At 40.2% G+C, this 22,312-nt stretch overlaps 4 protein-coding genes across 8 annotated transcripts in view; 3 read left to right on the forward strand and 1 right to left on the reverse strand.

The window, feature by feature from the left end:
* Window positions 1–4,819, forward strand: part of LOC102212111 (growth hormone receptor-like) — a 30,256-nt gene extending 25,437 nt beyond the window's left edge. For all 3 annotated transcript variants that reach the window (XM_005725544.1, XM_005725545.2, XM_013908923.1), the window contains 5 exons: window positions 925–1,103; window positions 2,109–2,253; window positions 2,431–2,521; window positions 2,687–2,756; window positions 2,966–4,819. In XM_005725544.1, coding sequence (XP_005725601.1) covers window positions 925–1,103; window positions 2,109–2,253; window positions 2,431–2,521; window positions 2,687–2,756; window positions 2,966–3,811 — 1,331 coding nt within the window. In that variant the 3' untranslated portion in view covers window positions 3,812–4,819. The remainder of the gene's footprint in view (window positions 1–924; window positions 1,104–2,108; window positions 2,254–2,430; window positions 2,522–2,686; window positions 2,757–2,965) is intronic.
* Window positions 4,820–5,175: 356 nt separating this feature from the next.
* ccdc152 (coiled-coil domain containing 152) lies at window positions 5,176–13,352 on the forward strand. Of its 3 annotated transcripts, none has more exons than XM_005725547.1 (8): window positions 5,176–5,374; window positions 5,781–5,886; window positions 6,324–6,392; window positions 7,199–7,263; window positions 9,177–9,306; window positions 10,076–10,203; window positions 10,461–10,562; window positions 11,977–13,352. In XM_005725547.1, exons 1-8 carry the CDS (start codon window positions 5,312–5,314, stop codon window positions 12,103–12,105), a joined length of 792 nt encoding a protein of 263 aa, XP_005725604.1. In that variant the 5' UTR covers window positions 5,176–5,311; the 3' UTR covers window positions 12,106–13,352. The 3 variants fall into 3 exon arrangements, with proteins under 3 accessions (XP_005725604.1, XP_005725603.1, XP_005725605.1); XM_005725546.1 differs by having other exon boundaries at window positions 9,177–9,312; window positions 11,977–13,351; XM_005725548.1 differs by lacking the exon at window positions 5,176–5,374 and adding an exon at window positions 5,580–5,603 and having other exon boundaries at window positions 9,177–9,312; window positions 11,977–13,351.
* Window positions 13,353–13,365: 13 nt separating this feature from the next.
* On the forward strand, window positions 13,366–19,381 carry nim1kb (NIM1 serine/threonine protein kinase). The gene is made up of 4 exons (XM_005725549.1): window positions 13,366–14,050; window positions 14,358–14,634; window positions 16,387–16,655; window positions 18,385–19,381. The coding sequence occupies exons 2-4, from the start codon at window positions 14,370–14,372 to the stop codon at window positions 19,141–19,143; spliced, it is 1,293 nt and encodes a 430-aa protein (XP_005725606.1). The 5' UTR covers window positions 13,366–14,050; window positions 14,358–14,369; the 3' UTR covers window positions 19,144–19,381.
* Window positions 19,382–20,949: 1,568 nt separating this feature from the next.
* LOC102213524 (growth arrest and DNA damage-inducible protein GADD45 gamma-like) lies at window positions 20,950–21,739 on the reverse strand. The gene is made up of 3 exons (XM_005725550.1): window positions 21,522–21,739; window positions 21,200–21,407; window positions 20,950–21,076 (listed from the first exon to the last, which is right to left on the reverse strand). The coding sequence occupies exons 1-3, from the start codon at window positions 21,662–21,664 to the stop codon at window positions 20,963–20,965; spliced, it is 465 nt and encodes a 154-aa protein (XP_005725607.1). The 5' UTR covers window positions 21,665–21,739; the 3' UTR covers window positions 20,950–20,962.
* Window positions 21,740–22,312: the final 573 nt, after the last annotated feature.

The following is a 22,312-nucleotide window of genomic DNA, read 5'->3' on the forward strand; positions in this document are numbered from 1 at the left end:
CTTACATGGTCAGGGCTTTGCCACATTTCTGATAATCTGTTACTTCACGTTATCCTCGACTCCTAAATTGTTACACATCCAGTATTCCTCAAAAAGAAAAACTGGGGATGCAGTTTTTCGCCCGTCAGCCTGAAAGGTTTGGTTTATTGTCGTCACCCCGCCAGGCGGCATATCTCTCACCTCTTCTCTCTTTGTGTCTGCTTTAAAGGTTTATTTATAAAGGACTTATCTGTATTGACGTTTGCAAAGGGCAATAAATGGAACATTTAAAAAATAGAGCAAAGACATATCTTCCAGCTTTTCCTCTAACGCCTCGTGCAGCTCAAAGTTTTTCACTTACTGTTGTGAAAACGCTTAGTTAGGGTCTTTATAGAGCACAGAGCACACATGACTTTCATCTACTGATAGTTTCATAACATTTTTTCTCCCCCCCGCCCCTTTTTTTTATTGTTTAGTCTAAGCCTATTTTTCATAGAAATATCTACAACAATGTGCTTACAACTTTGTGCCAACTGTTTGGGAAAAACTTTTCCTGTTTCAACATGATTAAATCTGAACATTGACGACGAGCCAAGCCATCAGTGGCTGACTTCACTAATTCTCTCGGGCCGAATGTGACTAAAGGCTTGATGTCAGGTTTTGAAATCTTGCTTCAGGATGACTTGCAGCCAAATTCCAAGAAGAGGCGATTACAGCAGTGCATGTATTCCATTTGCTTTGTAAAAACAAGTTCAGCAATCATTTGCAATGTCCTGGTCTTTGCTTGCTTTCATGTAGGCAGTGAAAGAGACAGTCGAGGACAGTGATGTAAGGATCCGTCTGTTATTACTCAACAAATTAATTAGTTCAGTCCAGTGGAAGACTTCCTGACACCAGCCCCCTTACTGATGAAAAAGTGCTCTAAAGTGAGCTTCTGTTCCGCAGTGCAACCGGATCCTCCTGTCAGCCTGAACTGGATGCTGCTGAATGTGAGTTTGACTGGCATCCACTATGACATACTGTTGAGCTGGAAGCCTCCTCCATCTTCAGGTGTGGAGACAGGGTGGATGAAGCTGCAGTATGAAGTTCAGCACCGTGACAACAGCTCCAGGGTGTGGGAAATGGTGGGTGTGTCATGAATCTAATAAACAGCTCAAAAAAATTAAAGTAGCACTTCAAACTTCTCGGGTATTTATCTGGTCAGTTAAATAGCAGAAGGGTTGTTAATCAGTTTCAGGTGCTTTGGTGTTATTAAAATTAACAACAGATGCACTAGAGGGGCAACAATGAGACAACCCCAATAACAGGAATTGTTTTACTGGTGGAGGCTGCTAACATTTTTACCTCCTATTTTTTTGGTTTTTGGTTTTTTTGCTTGCAATTGTGGGGTTTTTTTGCATTTGGCTAGGGTCAGTGTCACTATTGTTAGCATGCGGCAATACCTGGACCCTAAAGAGGTTGCACAAGTAGTCCAACCTCAATACAAGATGAGCACTGCCGAGGTACAAAATGCACTCCAACAGGCTACTGGTGTGAATGTCTCTAACCAAACAATCAGAAATGTCAGGAGGGTAGCCTGTGGGTCTGACATTGATACCGCTGACTGGCCCCGAAATTCGCCTGACCTAAATCCAATAGTTATGTTTTGGTCAATCTGACACTGTCAGGTTGCACCTTCAAGCTCAGTGACTCCCAGATATGGGATAAGATCCCCCAGGACACCATCCATCATCTCGTTATGATGATGGTGTCAGTCATGCATACAACCAGTTGGAGGCCATACAAACTACCTGGTATCATTTTGAGTTGCTGCAGTTGAATTTTGGCAAAATGGACTTGCCTGCTTTGATTTTGATGTGTCTTTGAATTCGGCCCTCTGTAGGTTGATCATTTTCATTTCCATCAAATTATGTGGCATCCTTTCATTCCTAGCACCTTATCCCGGTACATATCAGTACAGATATCCAGCATGATTTGTTTTGGGGGTTGTTTTTAACCCATCGAGCTCTGATGCATTTTCAAAAGGTTTTTGGGGAGCATGCACACTGGCTGATTTTGGTAATAATCTTTTTATTGTTGTCAAAGGAAACCTAAATGTCAGACTTTGAAACCTTATTTTTTCACCACAGGCTGACCCTGTTTTGAGTACAAGGTGCTCCCTTTACGGGCTTCAAACTAACATCAATCATGAGTTCCGGGTTCGGTGCAAAATGCTCGGTGGGAAAGAGTTTGGAGAATTCAGCAAATCTGTCTTCATTCACATCCCATCGAAAGGTAAACTCACTGTTTAACTCAGTGTTTGAACCGGGTGTAAACGGTGTTGTAAAGACTTTTCAGTTTTAGATCATCTTATATTTGTCATGAATTAACATTTGAGTACTATTTCACGTTTTATGTGAAGTTTAATGTGATTTTTTTTTTGTGTGTGTGTGTGTCCATTGTTTTCATCAGTTTCAAGATTCCCCGTGGTGGCTTTGCTCATCTTTGGTGCCTTGTGTTTAGTGGGAATCCTGATGTTGGTTATCATATCACAGCAAGAAAAGTAAGCATTTTAGATTTATTAGGCTTTTATGCTAAGCTGAAACGGTTTTGGCTGCTTAACTTTGAAAATCTACCACAGGCTCAGACGTCAATTGTGTTTACTGTTTTCTAATTTCTTCCATGCACTGTGTGGAATTTAGTATTCTTTTTTTATTTATTCCCCAAGGTGGATGGTTATCCTTTTGCCTCCTGTTCCTGGACCCAAAATTAAAGGAATTGACTCTGAACTTCTCAAGGTGCTTATCCAAAGTTGTGACACTTAAAATAACTTGATTATCTTAATTACAAAACTATATATATATATATATATATATATGTGTGTGTATATATATATATATATATATATTCAAATGACTATACACTAGAGTACAGTCTACAGGTTAAAAACAAGACTTAAATTGCAATGATGGCCTGTAAGTGCATTGGTATATTTTCTTTCTCACAGAGTGGGAAGCTTAGGGAATTGACATCAATCCTGGGTGGTCCTCCTGATTTGAGGCCGGAGCTCTACAACTCCGACCCCTGGATGGAATTTATCGATCTGGACATTGAAGAGCAAAGCGACAGAGTGACAGAACTGGACACTGACTGTCTCATGAACCACCACCTGACTTCTAACTGCTCCCCACTATCACTTGTCTTCAGAGATGACGATTCAGGTCATGCAAGCTGCTGCGATCCAGATCTCCCATGCGACCCAGAACCATCACCTTTCCTTCCTCTGTTTCCAAATCTTGCCCTCAGTCAGGAGACATTATGTGCAGCAACCTCCGAGCCAAGCTCTCCCATCCAAAGCTGCAACTCTGGGGAGCTTCCTTCATTCGTCACGGACAGAGACACTTTGTACACCCAGGTGAGTGAGGTGAGGTCATCGGGCAAGGTGTTGCTCTTACCTGAGGAACAGACAGAGGGGGAGAAAATGCCTAGTAAAGAGAAGGAGGATGAAATTGTGGTAGAGAAAGAGAAGAAAGAGTTTCAGCTCCTCGTGATGAATGCAGATCACAGAGACTACACTTCAGAGCTCAATGCAGGAAAAACAAGCCCAGAATTATCCACAGGGGACCTGACTGAACCCTGTAAAACATTTCCGTCACCTCCCTATGAATCAAACACCACCTCGCCCCCACCAATCCCTGCTCCTGTCTACACTGTGGTCGAAGGTGTTGATAGACAGAACAGTCTCTTACTGTCACCAAATTCAGCTCCAGCCCCACATCTGATAATTCCAAAGAACATGCCGACACCAGACGGCTACCTGACCGCTAACCTTCTGGGAAGTATCACACCGTAATTCAGTGTCGAAGTGTGCAAATTAAAAATCTGGAGGTTAAATGTTGACTGCATCCTTTGGCAGAGTTTTGTAAAGGAACTGAATAAAAATGTGTTTTACTCTGATTGTGGAAAAGGGAAGCATTAAAAGGGAACGCTCAAGCTGAAAACTGCTGCAGTCGAAAACCAGGTCTGCAACAACTTAACTAACCACCTTTGTTAAAGCCGTATTAACCAGTAAAAAAGTTCATATTGATTGCTTATGAAGTGCACCTTCCAGTATACATGTATTTATTTTATTTGCATTTATAAGATTTAGTAAAAAAATTAATTTCCTTTCATCCCTGGTGGTCCTCTTTGTTTAAATCTTTGCTAATGTTTTGTCATTTGGTGCTGTAAGCCAAACAAGGACAAAAATGGATTGCAGGTGCACAATTCCCTGCAATATTTTAACGAGCAACACCTTCTATGCTACAGATTCACATTTTAATCAGCATTAATGTTAAAGGCACCACATCCTTGTGCATATTGTACATATGAAAAGACAATATTTGAAAAGAAACAAATAAATAACCTTCTTTTTGATTTTCTTTTGAATGACATTTTTTTTATCTGTCAGATCAACTTTGCCTCAATGCAAACTCAATGCATTCAGTTCTGTGCTTTTCAGAATGCTCAGTGTATGTCAACATATTGATTCCTAAAAGAGAATAATAAAGCATGATTTATGTGTGACAGGATAAACAGGAGCTCAATGTAAGATGCTAATTTAATATTAATATTATCACATATTGTGTTCTTAAAAACTGTGAAAAGTTTTGAGAGCTAAAGCCAAAACGATATGAACTGAAATTATTTTGCTTAGTGAGTATTTGTGTTTATAGTGCATTGATTCTTTTGCTGTTTTTTTTTTTTTTCTGGTTGGCTTATATGCATTTGATGCAATGTAAAAGCTAAAGGTATATGAACAGTGTTAATTTGTATGGTTATTGCAATAATCTAAAAATATTGTCAAATAAATGAAATAAAAAATCAGATTTTGACTTTATGTGTCTTAATAAACTAAAATGTGTTTTGTTTTTCTGCGTTATTTATGTAAAAACCAGTGACTCTACAGCCATTGGTAAAAACCAACAATCTACTAAGTATCTTGATTTTTGGGTTACTTCTGAGTAAGTCAAAATCATAAAATATCAAAAAAATTCTAAATTGGGGACAAGTCACAATATATATTTTTTTATTTACAATAATAAAAAAATAGAACATGGTAACAACTGTCACCATATACATTTTTTTTCTCTTAAAGGTAATAATTTATGTGAAATTTATATAAACTGCAGATTTTTATTTATTTATTTTACTAAATATTAAATCATCATAGCACTGCAGAGAAACCGCTTCACTGCTAGTAAGCTAGCTGTATGCCCAAACGAGCTGGGGTCTTTGTTAGCGTCATGTTAACATCACTTATGAGGAAGATAATAAAGACAATACTATACTGACTTGCTCTCGGGCTTAAAATATGACAAAGTTAAACTGCGTTAATCTTGAGAAATTTCTGGAGGAGTTTTGTCAACTAGAACAGGTAAAGTAATTTACATTGCCCTATTAGCCAGCTAACTTGCTAATAGGCTAACTTCATCTGCTATTTACTTTCTCATTTTTTTTACTTTCTGCCGCTTTGTTAGACTAGGAGTTTATCTATGAACTTTTACAGGAAGGCTTTCAAATGTTTTTATTAATGTCAGCTATCTTTTTTTCTTGTGTTGTTTTTTTTATTGCTCATAGTCACTTAAACATAAGAAGGAAACCTAGTAAGTAAAAGAGGGATTAGACTGTAAATAAACTTAATCCTAATGAACATACATCATACATTTGTAATAAATGTGGATTTTACTTTATAATAAACCTGAGACTGTTTGTGTTTTATTATATATGTGCATATGTGTCTTTATGGAATAAAGTATTTTCTCTGGATCTTTATTAAACAGAACATAACTGAAGTTAATGGCAGAAACAGCATGTTGGAGATCATGTTGGAGGATGCTAATAGACTGGTGAAGTTTTACCAGACCAAGGAGAAGAGCCTAATTGAGGGTGAGTGTTAAAACTCAAAACCTATCATTCAGTTTAATAACATTTCCCTCTGCTGGTGGTTTTGCATTCATCGGGCCCTACTGGAGTAGTGCTGTATGATTCGTATATAAAAATAATCGTTATTCAGCTTATATTGGCCTTGGTGAAGGCCCTGGGTTCATCCTCTTTATGAAGTGAGATGTTATAACTTGTTGATCTCATTATTTGACATTTTAGCCACATTTCATATCAGTATCCAGCATTGTAATTCCACATATGTCATAGAAAAATACCATCTGGCGGATATTAATAACAAGCCGGATTTGGTAGCGATTCACTTTACAGAAGAAAAACATTTTAAATATTTGGGGATTTTTTCTGTAAATTATTAAATTAATTTCTGTTTTATATATGTATTTGGAGCATGAAAGTAGACTTTGTTTCTGAACCTCTTTCAGAAAAAGATAGCCTTCTTCTCACAGTGAACAAACTGCAGCAGACTCTGCAGGAGCAGTGCAACCTCAGAGGTATCTCTAATAACATATCAAACACACATACACATATATACAGCAAAAAAAGGTACCCTTTGTCAGCTCTAACGTTTTACATATCAGGACATAATAATATAATAGTTCTTAGCAGGTCTTCAAATGAGGTATATACATGTGACATATTAGTGACATATTATATTGTGTTGTTATTTATTTAAGAACTAAACCAGAATGCAGAAATGTTGTATTAAAGACTAAGTGCACCCTGTGCAGTTTGTAGAACAAGTTTTAGTAGCAAGAACTTGAAGTAATTGTTTTCTTCTAGGATTACTGCCTTGTTTCAGTATCCAGTTTTGGATAAACTTTAGCTGTCGCAGAGATGGCTGCACATTTGGTCCTGTATGCTGGAGAGGAAGCCCAAATCATCAACCCTGAGGTGTTTCTATTGAGATGCTGCGTTTAGTTCTCTCCAAATGTGACACTGCACATCATGGCCAGACATCTTCACTTTGGTCTTGGCTGTCCAAAAACCAGTGTTCAAGAAATCATGTGGGTTGTTCTGGTAACCCTTCCAAACAAGCCATACTCGTTCAGTCTTTTTCTGATTGTATGTCACGAACTTTAACATTTGAAATGTGAAAATAAGGCTTGTCTGGGTTGTTTGCGGTTTCTCTGAGCATTACATGGTCTGATTTGTGGGGGAATTTGCTGCGATGTGCACTAAATAAGGACTAAATAATTTTTATTATGTCTTGATATGTAAAACCTTTATATTTTTATATATTTTTGATAGGGTGATAATCAACTGAAAATGACTCCATATCATCTTTTTCATGTTTCAGTGAAGAATGAGAGACTCAAGAATGATATGGCAGATCTGAAACAGCAGAATGAGAGAACAGCAGAGGTACGAACAGAAGTAGGAGCAAGCAACAGGTGTTTCCTGTAATCACTCTGGCTCCTTAGACCTAAACTGTTAGGCTACAAAGCAAAACTAAAGGGTTTATCAGGTACATAGAGTGTTTCTACCTAGCTAAATCTCCATAATAACATATGCTGAACACATATCCAGAGTAGGTTTTCAGGTTATGAAAACGAGTTTGGTTTAAAGACCATTGTAAGTTGACACTTTTTGTTTGCCACAAATGGTCTTACCACCAATATGCTCTCTGTGTTAGATTTTTCTTTTCAAAGTTTTGAAAATACAAATTTAACAAGCAGATCATGTCTTGTTGGGCCGAATCTTTCTTTATCTTGTTTATGTGGTGGTGCTCATGTGTTTCATAAGCAGTCTAGGCTCAGTACTTTCAATACTTTATATAAATTTGGTGGTGCTAGAAACACGAAGACCGACATTAGTGACGTCTGAGCACCTCAGCATACAGGACTGAGCACGTCTGAGAACCTGTTCAGCTGTTTATGATGAGTGAAGGAACTTAACCCTCTCAGGCTCAAATTAAACTTTTTGTTGCTAATGCACAACCAAGTCCTGCAGTGGTACTTCTGAGTAAAAAAACCTCATAAAATATGTATGTGGGTTAATCCGGTTGTTAGTTCTTAACTGTTGCAAATCGGCAACGCCTGCCTTGAGAGGGTTAAACTGATGAACATCTATCATAGAAATGATACAAAGCTTTTCCTAGAGTTGGTCAAGTGAGAAACACAGAATTATACCTGCACATTTTACTTTCTCCTTTGGTTTTTTTGATCATGTAATGTGGCAGTCTTGTTCAGTCTTGCTGTTGGATGTAGTTGATGCTGCCTCTATGCAAGACACCTTGAGGCAGGAAGGTGCCTTTTCCTGGATTATATCCAGTATAGATGTTACAATATGATGTTGACATGTTTGGCTGTCAATCTGTTGTGTTTGGCTAAGCAGAAGTTTGCTGCGGTGTTGTATTCGTTGGGATTGCACCATGTTATCTAAAAGTCATAAATCAATTTCTCTTTTTTGTCGTGAACAGCAATGCAGCAGGGTGCCAGAAATTTGCAATAGAGCGTTCGGCAGATGATGCAGAACGCACATAAATGTGTTTTCACAGAGGCTTTGGGTTTGTTTCAGATTTAAAGGTTGCTTTGTACAAGTGTTTTAATAATTACTTTTCTTAGAGCCAAGTAGTGTAAAGAAATTTCCCATTGTGCTGTTGTAGCAAATAGCAGACAGGTTAGAGAACTGATCAGCCTATTTTGTCACAGAATATTTAATAATGAAATTACTTTTTACTTCTTAATGCGTAGCATATGATGTTAAAAATATCATGATTAAAGTTTAAGAGGTGTAAAGTGAAGCTGTCACTGAGAGTGCACAGAGAGGTAAAATATAATAATAATAATAATAATCAAATTGTACAAGATTATGAGTTTTCTTTCTGCATTATTTGGATCACCAGTGTTTCATTTTGCTGCAACAACTTTTAAAATATTCTTTACATCTCTTCGGAGCCATGGGCTTTCTTTGCCTTCAACAACAGCGTTTATTGATGCTGTTGTTAGAGGCAAAGAAAGCCTGGGCAGGTCACACATGCTTCGTAGTGCACTCTATTGCCAAGTATGAAACAAGTGAAGCTATGCTTGGATTTACCCAAATTTATAACTTTAATTATTAATTGTAATAATAACAATAATAAATCATGATAAGTGTGTCAATGTTATCTAAATACAAAAATATGCCTGCAAGTGACAGAGCTGTCGATCAAACTCGGTTTGAGTATATTGAGAGGAAATCTTTAGAAGTGAAAACATCTGAGGGGTATGAGCCTGTCGGAGCCTGTGCTAAAACTTTGCGCAGCAGTAATTTCAGCCTTTGTATGCTGTTATCAGGTTGGAAAAGCTGAAGTTCAGCGGCTGATCAGAGAAATGAGAGCAGAAGAAGGGAGACACAAGAGGGCGCTAGAGGATCTAAGACAGCAGTGTGGCAGGGAGGTGGAAGATGCCCACAGGGAGTATTTTAGTCAGTGTAAGGCCTCACAGAGTGCTCAGTGCACTGAGACACTGGTTCATGTCCAATGAACCCATTGCACCCTGACATGCTACAACAAATGTATGAGAACAAGTAGGATGGAAGAGTTCCAAACACTGTCTGATAAATGGGATACCTAAATCGCATTGCCTGCAGACACACCAACACAAAAAAAGCATTGTCAGCTTGCAAAATCCTTTCATAGTCTATCTTTTTATGATGTGCATTTAGACATTTCAGTGCAGCTTTAATAAAGTCTGCAGAGGCTTTGCTTCTCCCTCTTATTTAGCTACATGCTCGCTACTCTGATCAGGAAGCTCTGCAGAAACTGTTAAAGGCATCAAACAACTTACAGTTTGCTCAGATTTGCAGGAAATCTTTAGTTTTGTTGATTCTAAAAAATGTTTTTGTGAACACGTGCACTTGTTTTGTTGATTGATTGCTTTTTATGGCTGTAGACAGAGTGAGACAAAGCATCAAGCGAATTATCTCACAATTTGACAGCCTTGAGCTCTTATATGCATAATGGGAGCACACTCCATTGAGTGCATGAGGGGGTTGTAAGACTCAGAATAAGTGAGAGTGGAGATGTTATGTAATGTTTCAGGGAATACTGACACATTATTTATATAATTTATGGTCCTTGAGTCCTATTGCACAACACGGACAGCTAACAACAGATCTGTTGAAGTTTCCTTACTTTACATCAGTTTTTTACTGACAAAATCAGAGAAATCTGCCTGTGGTTTGTTTTATTCAGTGGAAGCTAAAGATGCTGAATGTAAGAAGCTGCTGGAGAAAAAGGATCTGGATCTAGAGGACATGAAGAAGAGACTAAAAGATCAGGAAAAGGAGAGTCAGAACGAGCTACTCAAGTTACAGATGGAGGTAAAATAACATAATTGAAATTGTAACCATCATACTTAATTTGATTAACATAGATCTACATAAATATCTGTCATTGCTTTTAATATATTTATGATGTTTAATAATCAGGTTTAAATTGTGTGTGATTTTAATGAATAATATTAAGAACACAGGCAGGAGCAGGAGTCTAAATCTTTGAAATAAGAATAAACTCTGCTTTGGTTTTGAGTGTCTAGTTTCAGTTACAAGCTCATTGTTTTGCTCTGTGTTTTTGGCAGTTTGGTGCAAAGTTAGCCAGAGTTCAGAGTTCAGCTCAGTGGAGCCAACAGCAGCAGCAGCAGCAACATGGCCCAAACCTTCCTCAGAGTGTCTTTAAAAGGGTAAGCAGCCCACACAGAACCTGTTACACCCCCTTGTTTAAACTGTTGTAACTGAGTGTTTTGGTGTGATTTACCGTATTCCAAAAGCACAGGTGAGTAAACACCATGTGTGTAACTGTTACTGATGTACTGATGTATCCTTCTCATAGAAACTACAACTAAGAGTAGAGCAAAGTCCATTAAGTCTTAACTAGAAATCTTATCTTGTTAGTCTACACGTTTTAAGTCATCAGGCTGCTTCCCGGTATGCTGTGTAAGCTTTATCAGCCTTTGTAATGCTTTAACAGACATAAATTCCCACTTAAATGGTAGGCTGACTGCCTGTATACGTTGCTTTTCTAGTCTTATTTGACCACTCAGCTTTCAACATGGGCATGTCTTTACCCCGAAAGTGTCAGCTGGATCATTTTTGAAGCATAAATTAAACTCCAAGAAGTGAAATGGCAACTTTAGGTTCATTGCTATAAATGAACTGCACCACAGTTAATCTTGATGCTGACTGTCACAAACACCTCCTTCAGGTTAACACTAGCTGTCCACTTTATTAGGTATACCAGTTTGGTATGAACAATACTCATCACACCAGGCGTTTTTCCAATCTTCCATTGCTCAGTTTTGGGGAGCCCTGTGAACTGTAGCCACAGGTTCCTGTTCTTAGATGGCAGCGGTGTCACCTTGTGTCACCGTCCTCCATCTACATTCAGAGATGCGCTTCTGCCTTGGTTGAATACAGAAAATGCACACTAGATATAACCATCCAATATTCAAATTCACTTAAATGACCTTTCTGAGTCATTCTGGTGCTTGGTTTGAACTTAAGGAAGTCATCTTGACTGTGTGTACATTGCTAAAATGCACCGAGGTGCTCCCATGTGTTTGGCACGTCAGATATGTGCAATAACCAGTAGATGTACTCTGTAAACTAGTCAGTGAGTGTACTTAGCCACTTAGCAAAAACATTCCTTCAAGTGGGGTAGTTGGTTGCTCATTTTATATTACAGAAAAAATGTCTAATGCTTGGGTTATTTTTGGTATCTCATAAATCCCAGACAGGGTTTTGTGTGTTTTGTTGAAAACTGCTAACCAAAATTTTCATTATTATGATTTCAAAATTTATTTCATTAGGGGGGGAAACCGTTCAGTTATGTGTTTTCTTACATTTTGGGCTTTAAATGATTGAATAAGAAAATAATTTCAAAAGGCATGAAATCATGAACAGCAATGAAAATATCACTGAGTGGCTGCTGAAGCCACTCAGTGCAAAGCACATGGCAGACTAGATTTTTCATTTAAACTCGTTTACCTGGCATTAATCTGAAGAATAGAAGCTAGTATTTACAGGGCGTGTTTTATAGGTCAGCAGTGATTTTGTGTTTTCAGAAGTGTGTTGTATGTCTTTTTATGTTTTTCTCAGAAGCTGCAGTTTTTCCAGGAGGAAAAGAACAAAGAGATTTTTGCCCTGCGTCAGAGAATGAAAGAGCTGGAAGAGAATCAGCGTGCCAGCAGCATCCTGGACAGCCGTCCAAAGAGAAGAAAGATTTAATTTGTTTAGAGGCTAACGAGCTGCTGACCTGCCAGTGGACGTGCATGATTCCCATAGAGCATTCTGAAATTTCCAATCTTACATATTCAACAGGACATTTACTTGGTGCTTGTGCAGTGTGACTAGATTTGACTGCAAGTCCAGTGCTCTTCTTGCAGGTGACCAGTGTAAAGAAAGTACAAACACATGCTGTATTCCTGTCTAAGGATTTAATCCAATTAGACGCCTGCAGGGAAGGATGGAGGGAGAGAGTGTAGGTGGAGTAGTGCGATTGTGAATGAATTGGCTGAAAGGGCAGTCTGATTCAAGGATGTAAATCTGTTTATCTGTTTTCATTCAAAGAAATCATTAATAGTACTTATCCCCCTTTTTTCAAGGTTATTGTAATTCACACTGAGTTCTCTTTGTGTTCATATAGATGCATTTTCTCTGTGGTTTATTGTTCTGAGCATTATTAATTGACAGAAGTCTTCAACTAGCAGAGTGTCTTGCCATAAGCTAATGTTTTGTGTGTATCATAGACTGTGTAAGAAAATGTGTATTAAAAAAACTTCAGTTGATCCAGTGAAACATCGGGCACAGCTCCTCTGTTTCAAATCTTTTCTTCTTTTTCTTTTATAAATTGCAGCTCTGTTTAGAATAAAGTAGATGACACAGCAATTTATACTTCCTGTATCATTGTGTGAACAGCATGGGTGTTGTCAGTGTGACATATTGTCAGCTTCTTTAAAAAAGAAAGCATTAAGTAGTAACACAAAGCCAATAACAAAGTTGGTGAAAATGAGCCGTAAGAGCACTTCACAGCGGTTTACACGTGGAAACAGTTACAGGTAGGCTACAGTGCTACAAGCCTGTCTGCTCAGCACTGCTTCGATTAATTGCTGGAAATCAAGCTTTGGCTGGTTGGATGGAGATTATTTGCTACTAGCTTTTATGTTAGCCTTAGCCCTTAGTGTCACGATTCCATCTTTTGCACAGTAAAAATAAAACTTCACACGTTCATATATCCACTCGCCTGCTGCATCATTTTCACTTTGATTTGCAGGGTGTTTTTGAATTCAGCCCTCTGCAGGCTGATTATTTATCCTTTTATTCCTAACATGTTACCCAGCACATATCAGTATAAATATCCAGCATGATTTATTTTTGGCAGTGTTGTTTTTTGAGGGGGTTTTGAGCAGTGTGTATAATAATTATGATTTTGTACATTTGCATGGTTTTTGACTGCTGTCTGCTGATTAATGTCCTTCCACTACTCTACACAGGGATGACATACCTGAATGAAGATGCTCATGCCTGCTGAGGCGTTGACCTTTCTAATCTCGTTATCTGTGCTGTTCTGCCAGCATCTAAAGGGGACGGAGAGCTAATCTCTATGGGAACATTTGCTAATGCCGTTGCATAACATTTCATCTTCACAAAATCCAAGAGATCAACTTTACCTAGATAGCACATGCATGTCAGTTGCACAGGTGTATTATGTTAGACATGAAATCCGCATTCTGATCATATAAACTCTAAAAACAACTTATTTGTGCATATCTGTTTTATGGCCCCTTTTTTGATGTTTGAATTGATGTTAGCTGTATGAAAGGACTGGGGCAGACTCAGATTAAAGCAGGATTAGAGGTCATGGCATCATCTTAAGCTTTCGTTTCTTGGACATGAAAAGAGGCTGAAGATAAGCAAAGGTGAGGGGTGTGGCCAGAGATGCCCACACTGACTGAACACTTTACTAATCGTTGTGACGCTCCCCCTACCACGCTGCCTTGCATGTGATTTGCCATGAGTGTGTAGTCATCTGATTTAGAGGACTGAGAAGAGAGCGAGGCCATGACAACGCTGCTCTGAAGACATTTTTTAGGGTTCTGTACAGAAAAAATAACCCCCTTTTTTAATATCATTTGCAAGGGGCTCTGCAGCCATGGTTTGATGCAGAAACTTGGTAAGAAAATTTCTCATTGTAGTTATTTGTGTGTGTTACTGTTTTATTGCAACCATTTCACTACTAGGCTTCTAAAACAGTATAAAACATGTATACGTTGCAGATTTAATTAATGTTTTACTTGAGCAATTTGGTTTCAGTGAAATAAGTGTCAAAACTTAATAGTGGTTCTTTTGGGGAAATTTATAGAGAATATCAGGAATCAAGTAAAAAACAACACCTTTGTCCCTCTAGTTTACTTCTATATGCTCCTCTGTACTGTAACTTACATAAGATGGACTGTTAATGACTCCACCACTATCTTCAGCCTGCTGCAGAAATGCCTGGAGGCCAGTACCAGGTGGCGAGCGCCAGGCTCCACCACAGCCTCTACAGCCTGACGGACAGCTCTGATGCTGGGCCTGAGGATGAGGAGACAGACAACCTCACTCCCCTGGAGAAGCTCACCAGAGATATGTGCAAGGACGAGCAGACCATCAAGGAGCTGATCATAGGGCGCAGAATTGGATTCTATATGGTCCGCGGGGAGATCGGCTACGGGACATTCTCCAGGGTCAAACTGGCTTTCCACGCTCTGACGAGAGGTAGATGGATATTCTGAATCTTCAAGATAATCTTCACTTATATTTTACCTTTGCTTCCTTTGCCTCTGTCTCAGACTCAACCCTATCAAAGCAGAGCTTGAATAGAGTGTGGATATGCAAGGTTTAAACTGGTTGCAGCCCTTTGTTGACAACACTTGAAAACCTTTTTTAAAGACTACACACGTCTGATGTTTGATGGGCCTGAAACTGAGAACCAAACACAGCTCATGCAATAATGAGCAATTTTATGCAACACAGTTTCCAAATTTAAACTCATCTATAAAGCTTCCAATGCACCAGATGCTGATTAGTTGCTCAGTTAAAAGGAGAAATTACTGAACTACAGCAGCAGAACAGCTGCAACCTGATTCCAAACCTGATGTGTTGAGTCGTTTCAGGACAGGTGGCAGAAATCTGACCTGAAAACATCCAATTATTCACATAGCTTGAGATAGCTTCTCTTTGAATGTGTTGCAAAACAGTCCACCACAAACACATTCAACATACAGCAAAGTTAAGCTGAGGAGATTTTCACATTTGCAAAGCACAAACAGATTGTATCATTATAAATACCTTCAACATTTAAGCACAAATCCAATGACTTAAAACTGCTAATGCTGGTTGAACCACTAGAACCACAAGAACTGCTAGAGAAAACAGGTTACTGCAAAATTGCTGCCTTTCAAATGGCCAGGTCTGTGACCACTCGCAGTTAGTTGCCATCTTCAAAGCAACTTGCAATGGGAAGCAATAAGAAGGAAGGGCAATGGGAATGAAACAATCAGTCCCCTGTCGATTGGGAATTGAATGGGGTCCAACTGACAATTACATGTAATTTTGTTTGTGATAATACAACATTTAACTGTGAAAATCTGTTGCCGTCTTCATCCACAGAAATTCATATGAATTATTTTGACTCTAGCCAGAATCTCGTAGATTTGAAACAGAAATTTAGATATTTAAACTGCTAAATGGCATAAGTGCTTGGAAAGACCTGCTTTTACATAGGAATATAACCAGAATACAACCAGCTGACAAACAGTTGAGAAAAGTCTGCTATTGCAAAGAGACATGTCGCAGCTGAGTTGCACTTATTGCCTAAGACCGACTCATATTGGTTGAAACATGTTAGCATTTTTTTATAAATTAGATGGCAGTTATTTGCAAACAGTTGCCAATCTGTCTGAGACTGATTGCCATCTGTGTTGGTCTGCAAATGTTCAAAGACAGGTTGCCTTCCACTATGCACCTGGTTAAACTTTTTCTATTCCAAGGAGTCAAGTCTGAAAAGCAGCTGATATCTGGTGGTTCATCTGGATAAATTAATTAAGAGGACCAATCAACTGCAGCTGATTATATATTATATAATATAAACATGCTGTTCTGGTGATGCCAGTCCTTTTTCATCTTATCCTGCTTTAAGCTAAACAATTTCAAACATTGGGATTTCAGGTTTACCTTCAGCAAGCTAACCCTTTATTAACTTTTTGATCATTACTTAATAATTAACACCATCTTTTTATATGTTATAAATTTAATAAAAGAATTCTGCTCGCAGTCACTTCTTTAGTTAAAGACATTTTTTTCCCGATTAATTTAACTACTCTCTCCATGTATCTCCATGCAATGCAAAAGCACTCCGGTTTCTGTGTAAGCTTTTAGTTTCTGTTCGACTTTCAGCCTCTGATGTCATGGACACCTTCTCTGGAGTTATGTTACCATGACACGATCATTCTGTCCAATCTTTCACAGACAAAGTGGCTCTGAAGATCTTGGATAGGACGAGGCTGGATGCTGAAGCCCAGCGTCTTCTCTCCAGGGAGATCAGCAGCATGGAGGCCCTGCACCACTCAAATGTGATCCGTTTGTACGAGGTCGTGGAAACGCCGAGACGCCTCCACCTGGTGCTGGAGTATGCAGGAGGAGGAGACCTCCACAGCAGGATATGCAGCGAGGGAAAATTGTCAGACAATGCCAGCAAGATCACCTTCGCCCAGATCCTCTCTGCCATCAAACATATGGTCAGTGATGTTGAAAGCTTTCAGAGCAAGATGCTGCTTGTGTTTCCCATCATGCAGTTTAGTTATGTGCTCAGTGAAGTCACACCTTCTCACATGTGAGACACACACAAGATGTCATCTGCTTCAGATGTGTCATGGCTGCTGGCAGTCCTCTGTTTGGTTTGAAGGTGAGGGAGCTGCCTGGGTAGAGCGTGCAGGAGGCAGGACACATGACAGACGCTGGCTCACTGTGAATAAGCCAGATTATAACCTGCCCTGTTCACACAGGAACGCAAACTGGATTTTTACTGAGAAGCTGGCAGGTCAAAGATCAGCTAACAGTTAATCCCACCATGTCTGACACAGAGCTGTTATAATTTTACCCATTTTAAAAAAAAATTTGAAATTTTATCTTTTCTTTTATTTGGTAAATTTCTAGTGTGAGTTTGCTTGTTTTGGTTCATTTTCATCAGCTTCACGGTTCATTTTAGTTTATCATTATGCATTTATTATATAAGGTATTTTAATAAAAACATAACCCCTCATGACATGTATGTATTGTAAGATGTTTTTGGTGTTTTTCCTGACTGGAAAAACACCAAAAACATCTTGATCTGTTTACATACATCAGCACACTAACAAAGGTTAAAAGTCAGGACATTCACCAGGGAAAAACCAGAATGACACAACAAAGACCTGATGACAAAGTCAGGGCTTAAATACACACACGAGGTGGGTAATTATAGATAAAGAACACGGCTGGAAAAATAAAGAGAGGTGGACAGAATCAAACTACCGGTAATGACATAAAGAGGAATCAAAACTAAACACACAGGAGACAAGAGACTAGCAAAATAAAACAGGAAGTAACCAAACAAAGGAACATCTGACATTGCCAGGAAACTGGAAACCATCCGGGGGATAACTGTAAAGAACGCAAAAAACTGAAAGAACTACAACAAAGAGTCTAAAGCCAGAAGCACTGGGTCAAATATCCAGGATCATGACAGTGGCATCAAGTCTGTGCTACCTTACATGAGGAAATGTACTGTTATTTTTGGCCATGAAATACCCGATGCACTTTATGCTTCAGTAAATAAAATCCTGCTTAATATTTTTATTTCAGTCTTGGTGATTTTATTTTAGGGAAAGAATAAAACCTCTTTGGCAAGTCCCAATTTTTTTTCTCTGCAGGAAAATCCTGATGAAGACCTGATGAAGATCCAATATATATCTCATATTTATTCATAAAAGGGTTCTTTCCTTATCTTATTGTATAAGATATTATTTTAGTGACTCACACTCAACTCTTATAGTCAGGTTGCATTAGAAGAATGAAAATTGGGTCCGTTAGATGAAATCTTGGAATGGAGAATGGAGACATACATCAAAAACATGCAAAAACATGATTATAAACAAGCCTTTGTGCTGACCCAGTTATCTAAACCATTGGAGTGAATATTTTAATTTTCACTTTAGATTTTTTTCAGGGTGATTGTGGGTTTAGCTGTAACCTGGGCAGCTTAGGTGCAGGTCTGCTCAGAGCACTTTTTTGTGTTCCAAAACAATGTTAAAGTTGTGCGGTCACTGAACTGGTCACCATTAAAATTATAATTCATTACAGCCATCCAGCTGTACATCTAAATTCCCAAAAGCCTTTTAACAGATGCAACTTTAATAGTGAAAGTCTAACCTCACATTTACTTTACAGTTTGAAATTCCAACCTTCTCTTTATGTTTTGCTCTGCAGCACAGCATCAACATCATCCACCGGGACCTGAAAGCAGAGAATGTCCTGTTCACCATCGACGGCTGCGTGAAGGTGGCTGACTTTGGATTCAGCACGCAGATGTCAAACTGCAACAATGCCCTGGACACCTTCTGTGGCTCGCCGCCCTACGCAGCCCCAGAGCTCTTCAGGGATGAGTCCTACCTGGGGCCTCCGGTAGATGTTTGGGCAATGGGAGTCCTGCTTTTCTTCATGGTGACCGGCACCATGCCGTTCCGTGCCGAAACCATGGGCAAGCTGCGGCGCTGCGTCATTGAAGGCAATTACACCATCCCCCCCTGGGTGCCAGGCCCCTGTCAGAGGCTCATAAAAGGCATCTTGAAGCTGGTCCCCAGTGAACGATATGCTATCGACCAGATGCTGGGTTGTGATTGGCTCTTACCTGTGGAGTTCCCCTGGTCATTTCTCCCTTCCGACTCAATGACCACCCTGCGGAGCCTGATGGTCTCGGAGAACACCAGCCTGGAAGAGGAAGTGGAGGAGGTCAGAAGCTCGCTGGAGAAGCTTGGCTTTACCGCAGAGCACCTGCAAAACAATCCGCTGAAAGACAGCCGGAGTCCTGTCACCGGGGTCTACCGCATCCTGCTTCACCAGGCCCAGAAGAAGAAGGGCTGCGACTCTCCCCCAGTAGTCCGAGGGATGGTGAGAGACCCCAAGAGGGAGGGGCTCCGGGCCTACAGGGGCCTCAGGCACACCTCCAAGTTATGTGTGCTTTCATAATAAAGCACTGCTTTTGCACAGACTTATTTTATACCAACTTGCAACAAACAGGAACATTTTTAAATGACTTGTAGCTTTTACAGTTTTTAGCTTTTGATAAATTTGTTTCACTCCTCCTAATGCAACTCAGGTGTCAACCTGCAGCAATGCCCCAGTCACCTTCTGCACTGTTTGGAATACCCTAAATGTTAAATAAACATGGAAGTGCCTAATGAAATTAAACAAAGGTAGTAATCAATGAAGGAATGTGTGTTTTCAGTCATTTATTATTACTTTTTAGCAATATTTAAACACATAAAATATTTTTTTTCTAAAGCCCAACAGACAATATAAAAGCTGTAAAAAGAGAGAGAGAATGGGACGTACATTAAATGAGAGACAACGCTTATGCCCTGTTCACGAAAGTGTAACTAAAGTAAGGAGCGGTGCCTGATGCAGATTTCATTTTAAAGGCAGAGCAGGTGGTTCTGCTGCTGCACCCAAACACAGCGGATCTCCTGTCTTTGTGCTGTGTTTACCAAAGTTTCACCAAGTGCCTGCCAGTAAATAATAGTCCCGACAGCAGCTGGCAGGATACCATAGATAGTCAGGACCCCCACCCTCTCTTCTCCCCAAAACCGGCCCAAACCAGCCAGACCTCACTCAGCACTGTACTGACTAACCCCTCCGACTCCTCCCAGCCCTGCCCTGTCCGACCCCAACCTGCAGGAAGCAGCAGATGGCGCGGCGTGGCCAGGGAAGACATCTGCGGGCTAAACAATAGGCACTCTGTTCGGACCGCTGGAGCTGACAGGCCGGGAGCCCCGCTATTGTGCTCTGCGCCATACATATGCAGATGAAGTCTGGAGGAGGAGGGCCTGAATGTGTTTGCCCCCTCCTCCCTCAGATGTCAGGCCGTATCGTCTCTCCACCCAAAGGGAGTTTAAAGCTTGTGTTAGTTTCAGCCCTCCTCCCTCTAAACACCCCGAAAAAGCACAAAAAACAGAGTTTTGCAACTGCAAGTGAAAACACAACGCAAAATTCATCTTTCAAGTTTTATTGAGTATTTTCCACTTACAGCTTCCAATAATGTTTGAAACAGCTGATAAGTTAACACCAAGTTAGTTTCCAGCATTGCCTCAAAAAGATCAAACACATTAAGTCAAATTTTATTTTCTTTTTGTCTTCACTACAGGCTACATAGTAAAATATTTATAGGATAAACTAACAAATTCTCATGACGTTAAGTTAATTGAGCGATTTTCTAAAGTGAAACCTTTAGAATATAGACATTTTGTTGTTTTCTATATATGTTTTAGAATATTTTGTCATTGTTAAATTTCTAAAGTGAAACCTTTAGAGAATTAAGACAATTCTGGAAAGTGGGAAACATTTCCGCTGACTGCAACTGATGTCATGTTGCTCAGCGAAGAGGACATCCTTAAAAAGTCCCTTTCTAAGAAGGCCTCTCTCTCAGCACCGCTTCTTCTCCTGCTGCGCGTGCTTCAACGTGCGACATTTGCTCTGTGGAATCACAGGACGCAGAAATCGCTTCTCCTTCCTCTCCAAACCTCATCCGCACAAAGAATGAGGGTCGATGCGTCGCTCTTGTGGCATGCCCGACCTCATTCACATAAAGAATGAGAGTCATCTTGGCATGGACGGGACAAGAGGCGACGGTTCACGGGGGCCCCTCGGGCCGGCGCCGTGCTGCCTGGACGGGAATCCTCCTCAGGAGTATCCAGGGATGAGCAGAAACAGGGTCATCCTGTCCATCAGGATGAGTATTTCCAGATAAGAAGCTTTGCAGCATCTGAGCAAGTGAGGAGCAGGTCCCAGATCAGCGCTCGGGGAGGCTGATCTCAGGAACCCAGTCGTTCAGATGCCTGCTCTCCTCACAGAACAGGTGCAGCTTCTCCAGAGCGGGGTCCTCCCAAGACCCGTCAGCCGGGTTCTGATCAAACAGGAAGAGGAAAGCAGATTTAGTCGCACGTTTCTTTTCAGAAAGCACAAAAAAAATAAAAATAAAAAATCAGCCTTGAAATTCTTCACAGTGCTGCTACTGAGCTCTACATACCGTGATGAGGACGCAGTGCGCATCTTCAAACTGTTCCGCCTTGTCCCCAACAATCTCCACCAGACGCTGCATGTCGCTCACTCTGACGATGCTGATGTCGTTGTCGAAGCAGAAGGACTGGATGAGGGTGAAGTGGATCTGGAGGGCGATGTCACACTCAAACTCCTCATCCATGGCCAGGACGCAGAAAGACACACTGTCCGGGTCTCTGTGGGGACATTAAAGAACAAAATCCATGAGATTCTACCCACAACTGAATAAATCAGCGTTTAAATGAGTTTACACGTAGTAAACTTTATCTTTCCAGCAGTCTCATACTTACAGGTTCATAACTTTTGCGCACTCGTAGACACCAACGGTGAGGGAGTCGTTGTCTTTGGCGGTCACCAGGACCTCCTCTAGGGCAGTGCCGGCGCACTGAGCACGCTCGGTGGGTTTCTGGATCAGGACCTCCTCAAAAGTCATGATGAAGGCTGTGAGGATATTCCGCTGTGGAAAAGCTCGAGAAAGTCTGAAGAGTAAATCCGCAGAGAGAGCAGAGTGCTTTCACAGCCGCGGTCACTCTCTTTTATACCCTGCAGCTCGTGCGGCGCAGTGAAAGCTCTGTGCCCTGATTGGCTAAAGCTGAATGGTGTATTGGTATGATAATGCTATTGTCACACTCCGGCTCGTGGCAGATTGATGGGGGTCATCGAGCCACTCACACCCCCGGCTGCACGCACGCAGCAGCTTGCCCTGCAAGCTAAAAATTGCTTAATTATATTACAGAAAGCGTTTGATTACTCTGCAGCACTTTGGTGCAACGCACTCAAAACACAGCATATGATTCAAGTTGCAGTGACACATCGTGCACCTGTCTTTTTACATGTACTCATAATAAACTACAAACTGAAGTAAAATGCGCATATAGCTACTCGGAAATCTTTGCAAAGGTTACTTATGGACACTTTTAGCCCCACAAACTTCTTTGTGAACTTTACTAAAACATTTTTTGAACTCAGACAAACTTCTAATGCCTTTTCCTTCATTTTATACTTTTCTGATAGAATCTAAGTAGCAGAATGGCGAAAGTGTGAAGCTCCCCTCCTCCCTCTCAGCAGCAGAGAAAGGGCA

This window comes from Pundamilia nyererei, unplaced genomic scaffold (assembly GCF_000239375.1).
Source record: "Pundamilia nyererei isolate P.nyererei 1_Seehausen unplaced genomic scaffold, PunNye1.0 scaffold00016, whole genome shotgun sequence".
NCBI lineage: Eukaryota > Metazoa > Chordata > Actinopteri > Cichliformes > Cichlidae > Pundamilia > Pundamilia nyererei.

Excerpts from the sequence above, each read along its gene's own strand:
- LOC102213524 (XM_005725550.1), bottom strand. The coding sequence starts at position 21,664 with ATGACTTTTGAGGAGGTCCTGATCCAGAAACCCACCGAGCGTGCTCAG. Across the intron at positions 21,408-21,521 it reads TGCGCAAAAGTTATGAACCT|AGACCCGGACAGTGTGTCTT; the intron begins GTAAGTATGAGA and ends ATGTCCCCACAG. Across the intron at positions 21,077-21,199 it reads CGCACTGCGTCCTCATCACG|AACCCGGCTGACGGGTCTTG; the intron begins GTATGTAGAGCT and ends CTGTTTGATCAG.
- nim1kb (XM_005725549.1), top strand. The coding sequence starts at position 14,370 with ATGCCTGGAGGCCAGTACCAGGTGGCGAGCGCCAGGCTCCACCACAGC. Across the intron at positions 14,635-16,386 it reads TTTCCACGCTCTGACGAGAG|ACAAAGTGGCTCTGAAGATC; the intron begins GTAGATGGATAT and ends AATCTTTCACAG. Across the intron at positions 16,656-18,384 it reads TCTCTGCCATCAAACATATG|CACAGCATCAACATCATCCA; the intron begins GTCAGTGATGTT and ends TTTGCTCTGCAG.
- ccdc152 (XM_005725546.1), top strand. The coding sequence starts at position 5,312 with ATGACAAAGTTAAACTGCGTTAATCTTGAGAAATTTCTGGAGGAGTTT. Across the intron at positions 5,375-5,780 it reads AGTTTTGTCAACTAGAACAG|AACATAACTGAAGTTAATGG; the intron begins GTAAAGTAATTT and ends TTTATTAAACAG. Across the intron at positions 10,204-10,460 it reads TACTCAAGTTACAGATGGAG|TTTGGTGCAAAGTTAGCCAG; the intron begins GTAAAATAACAT and ends TGTTTTTGGCAG.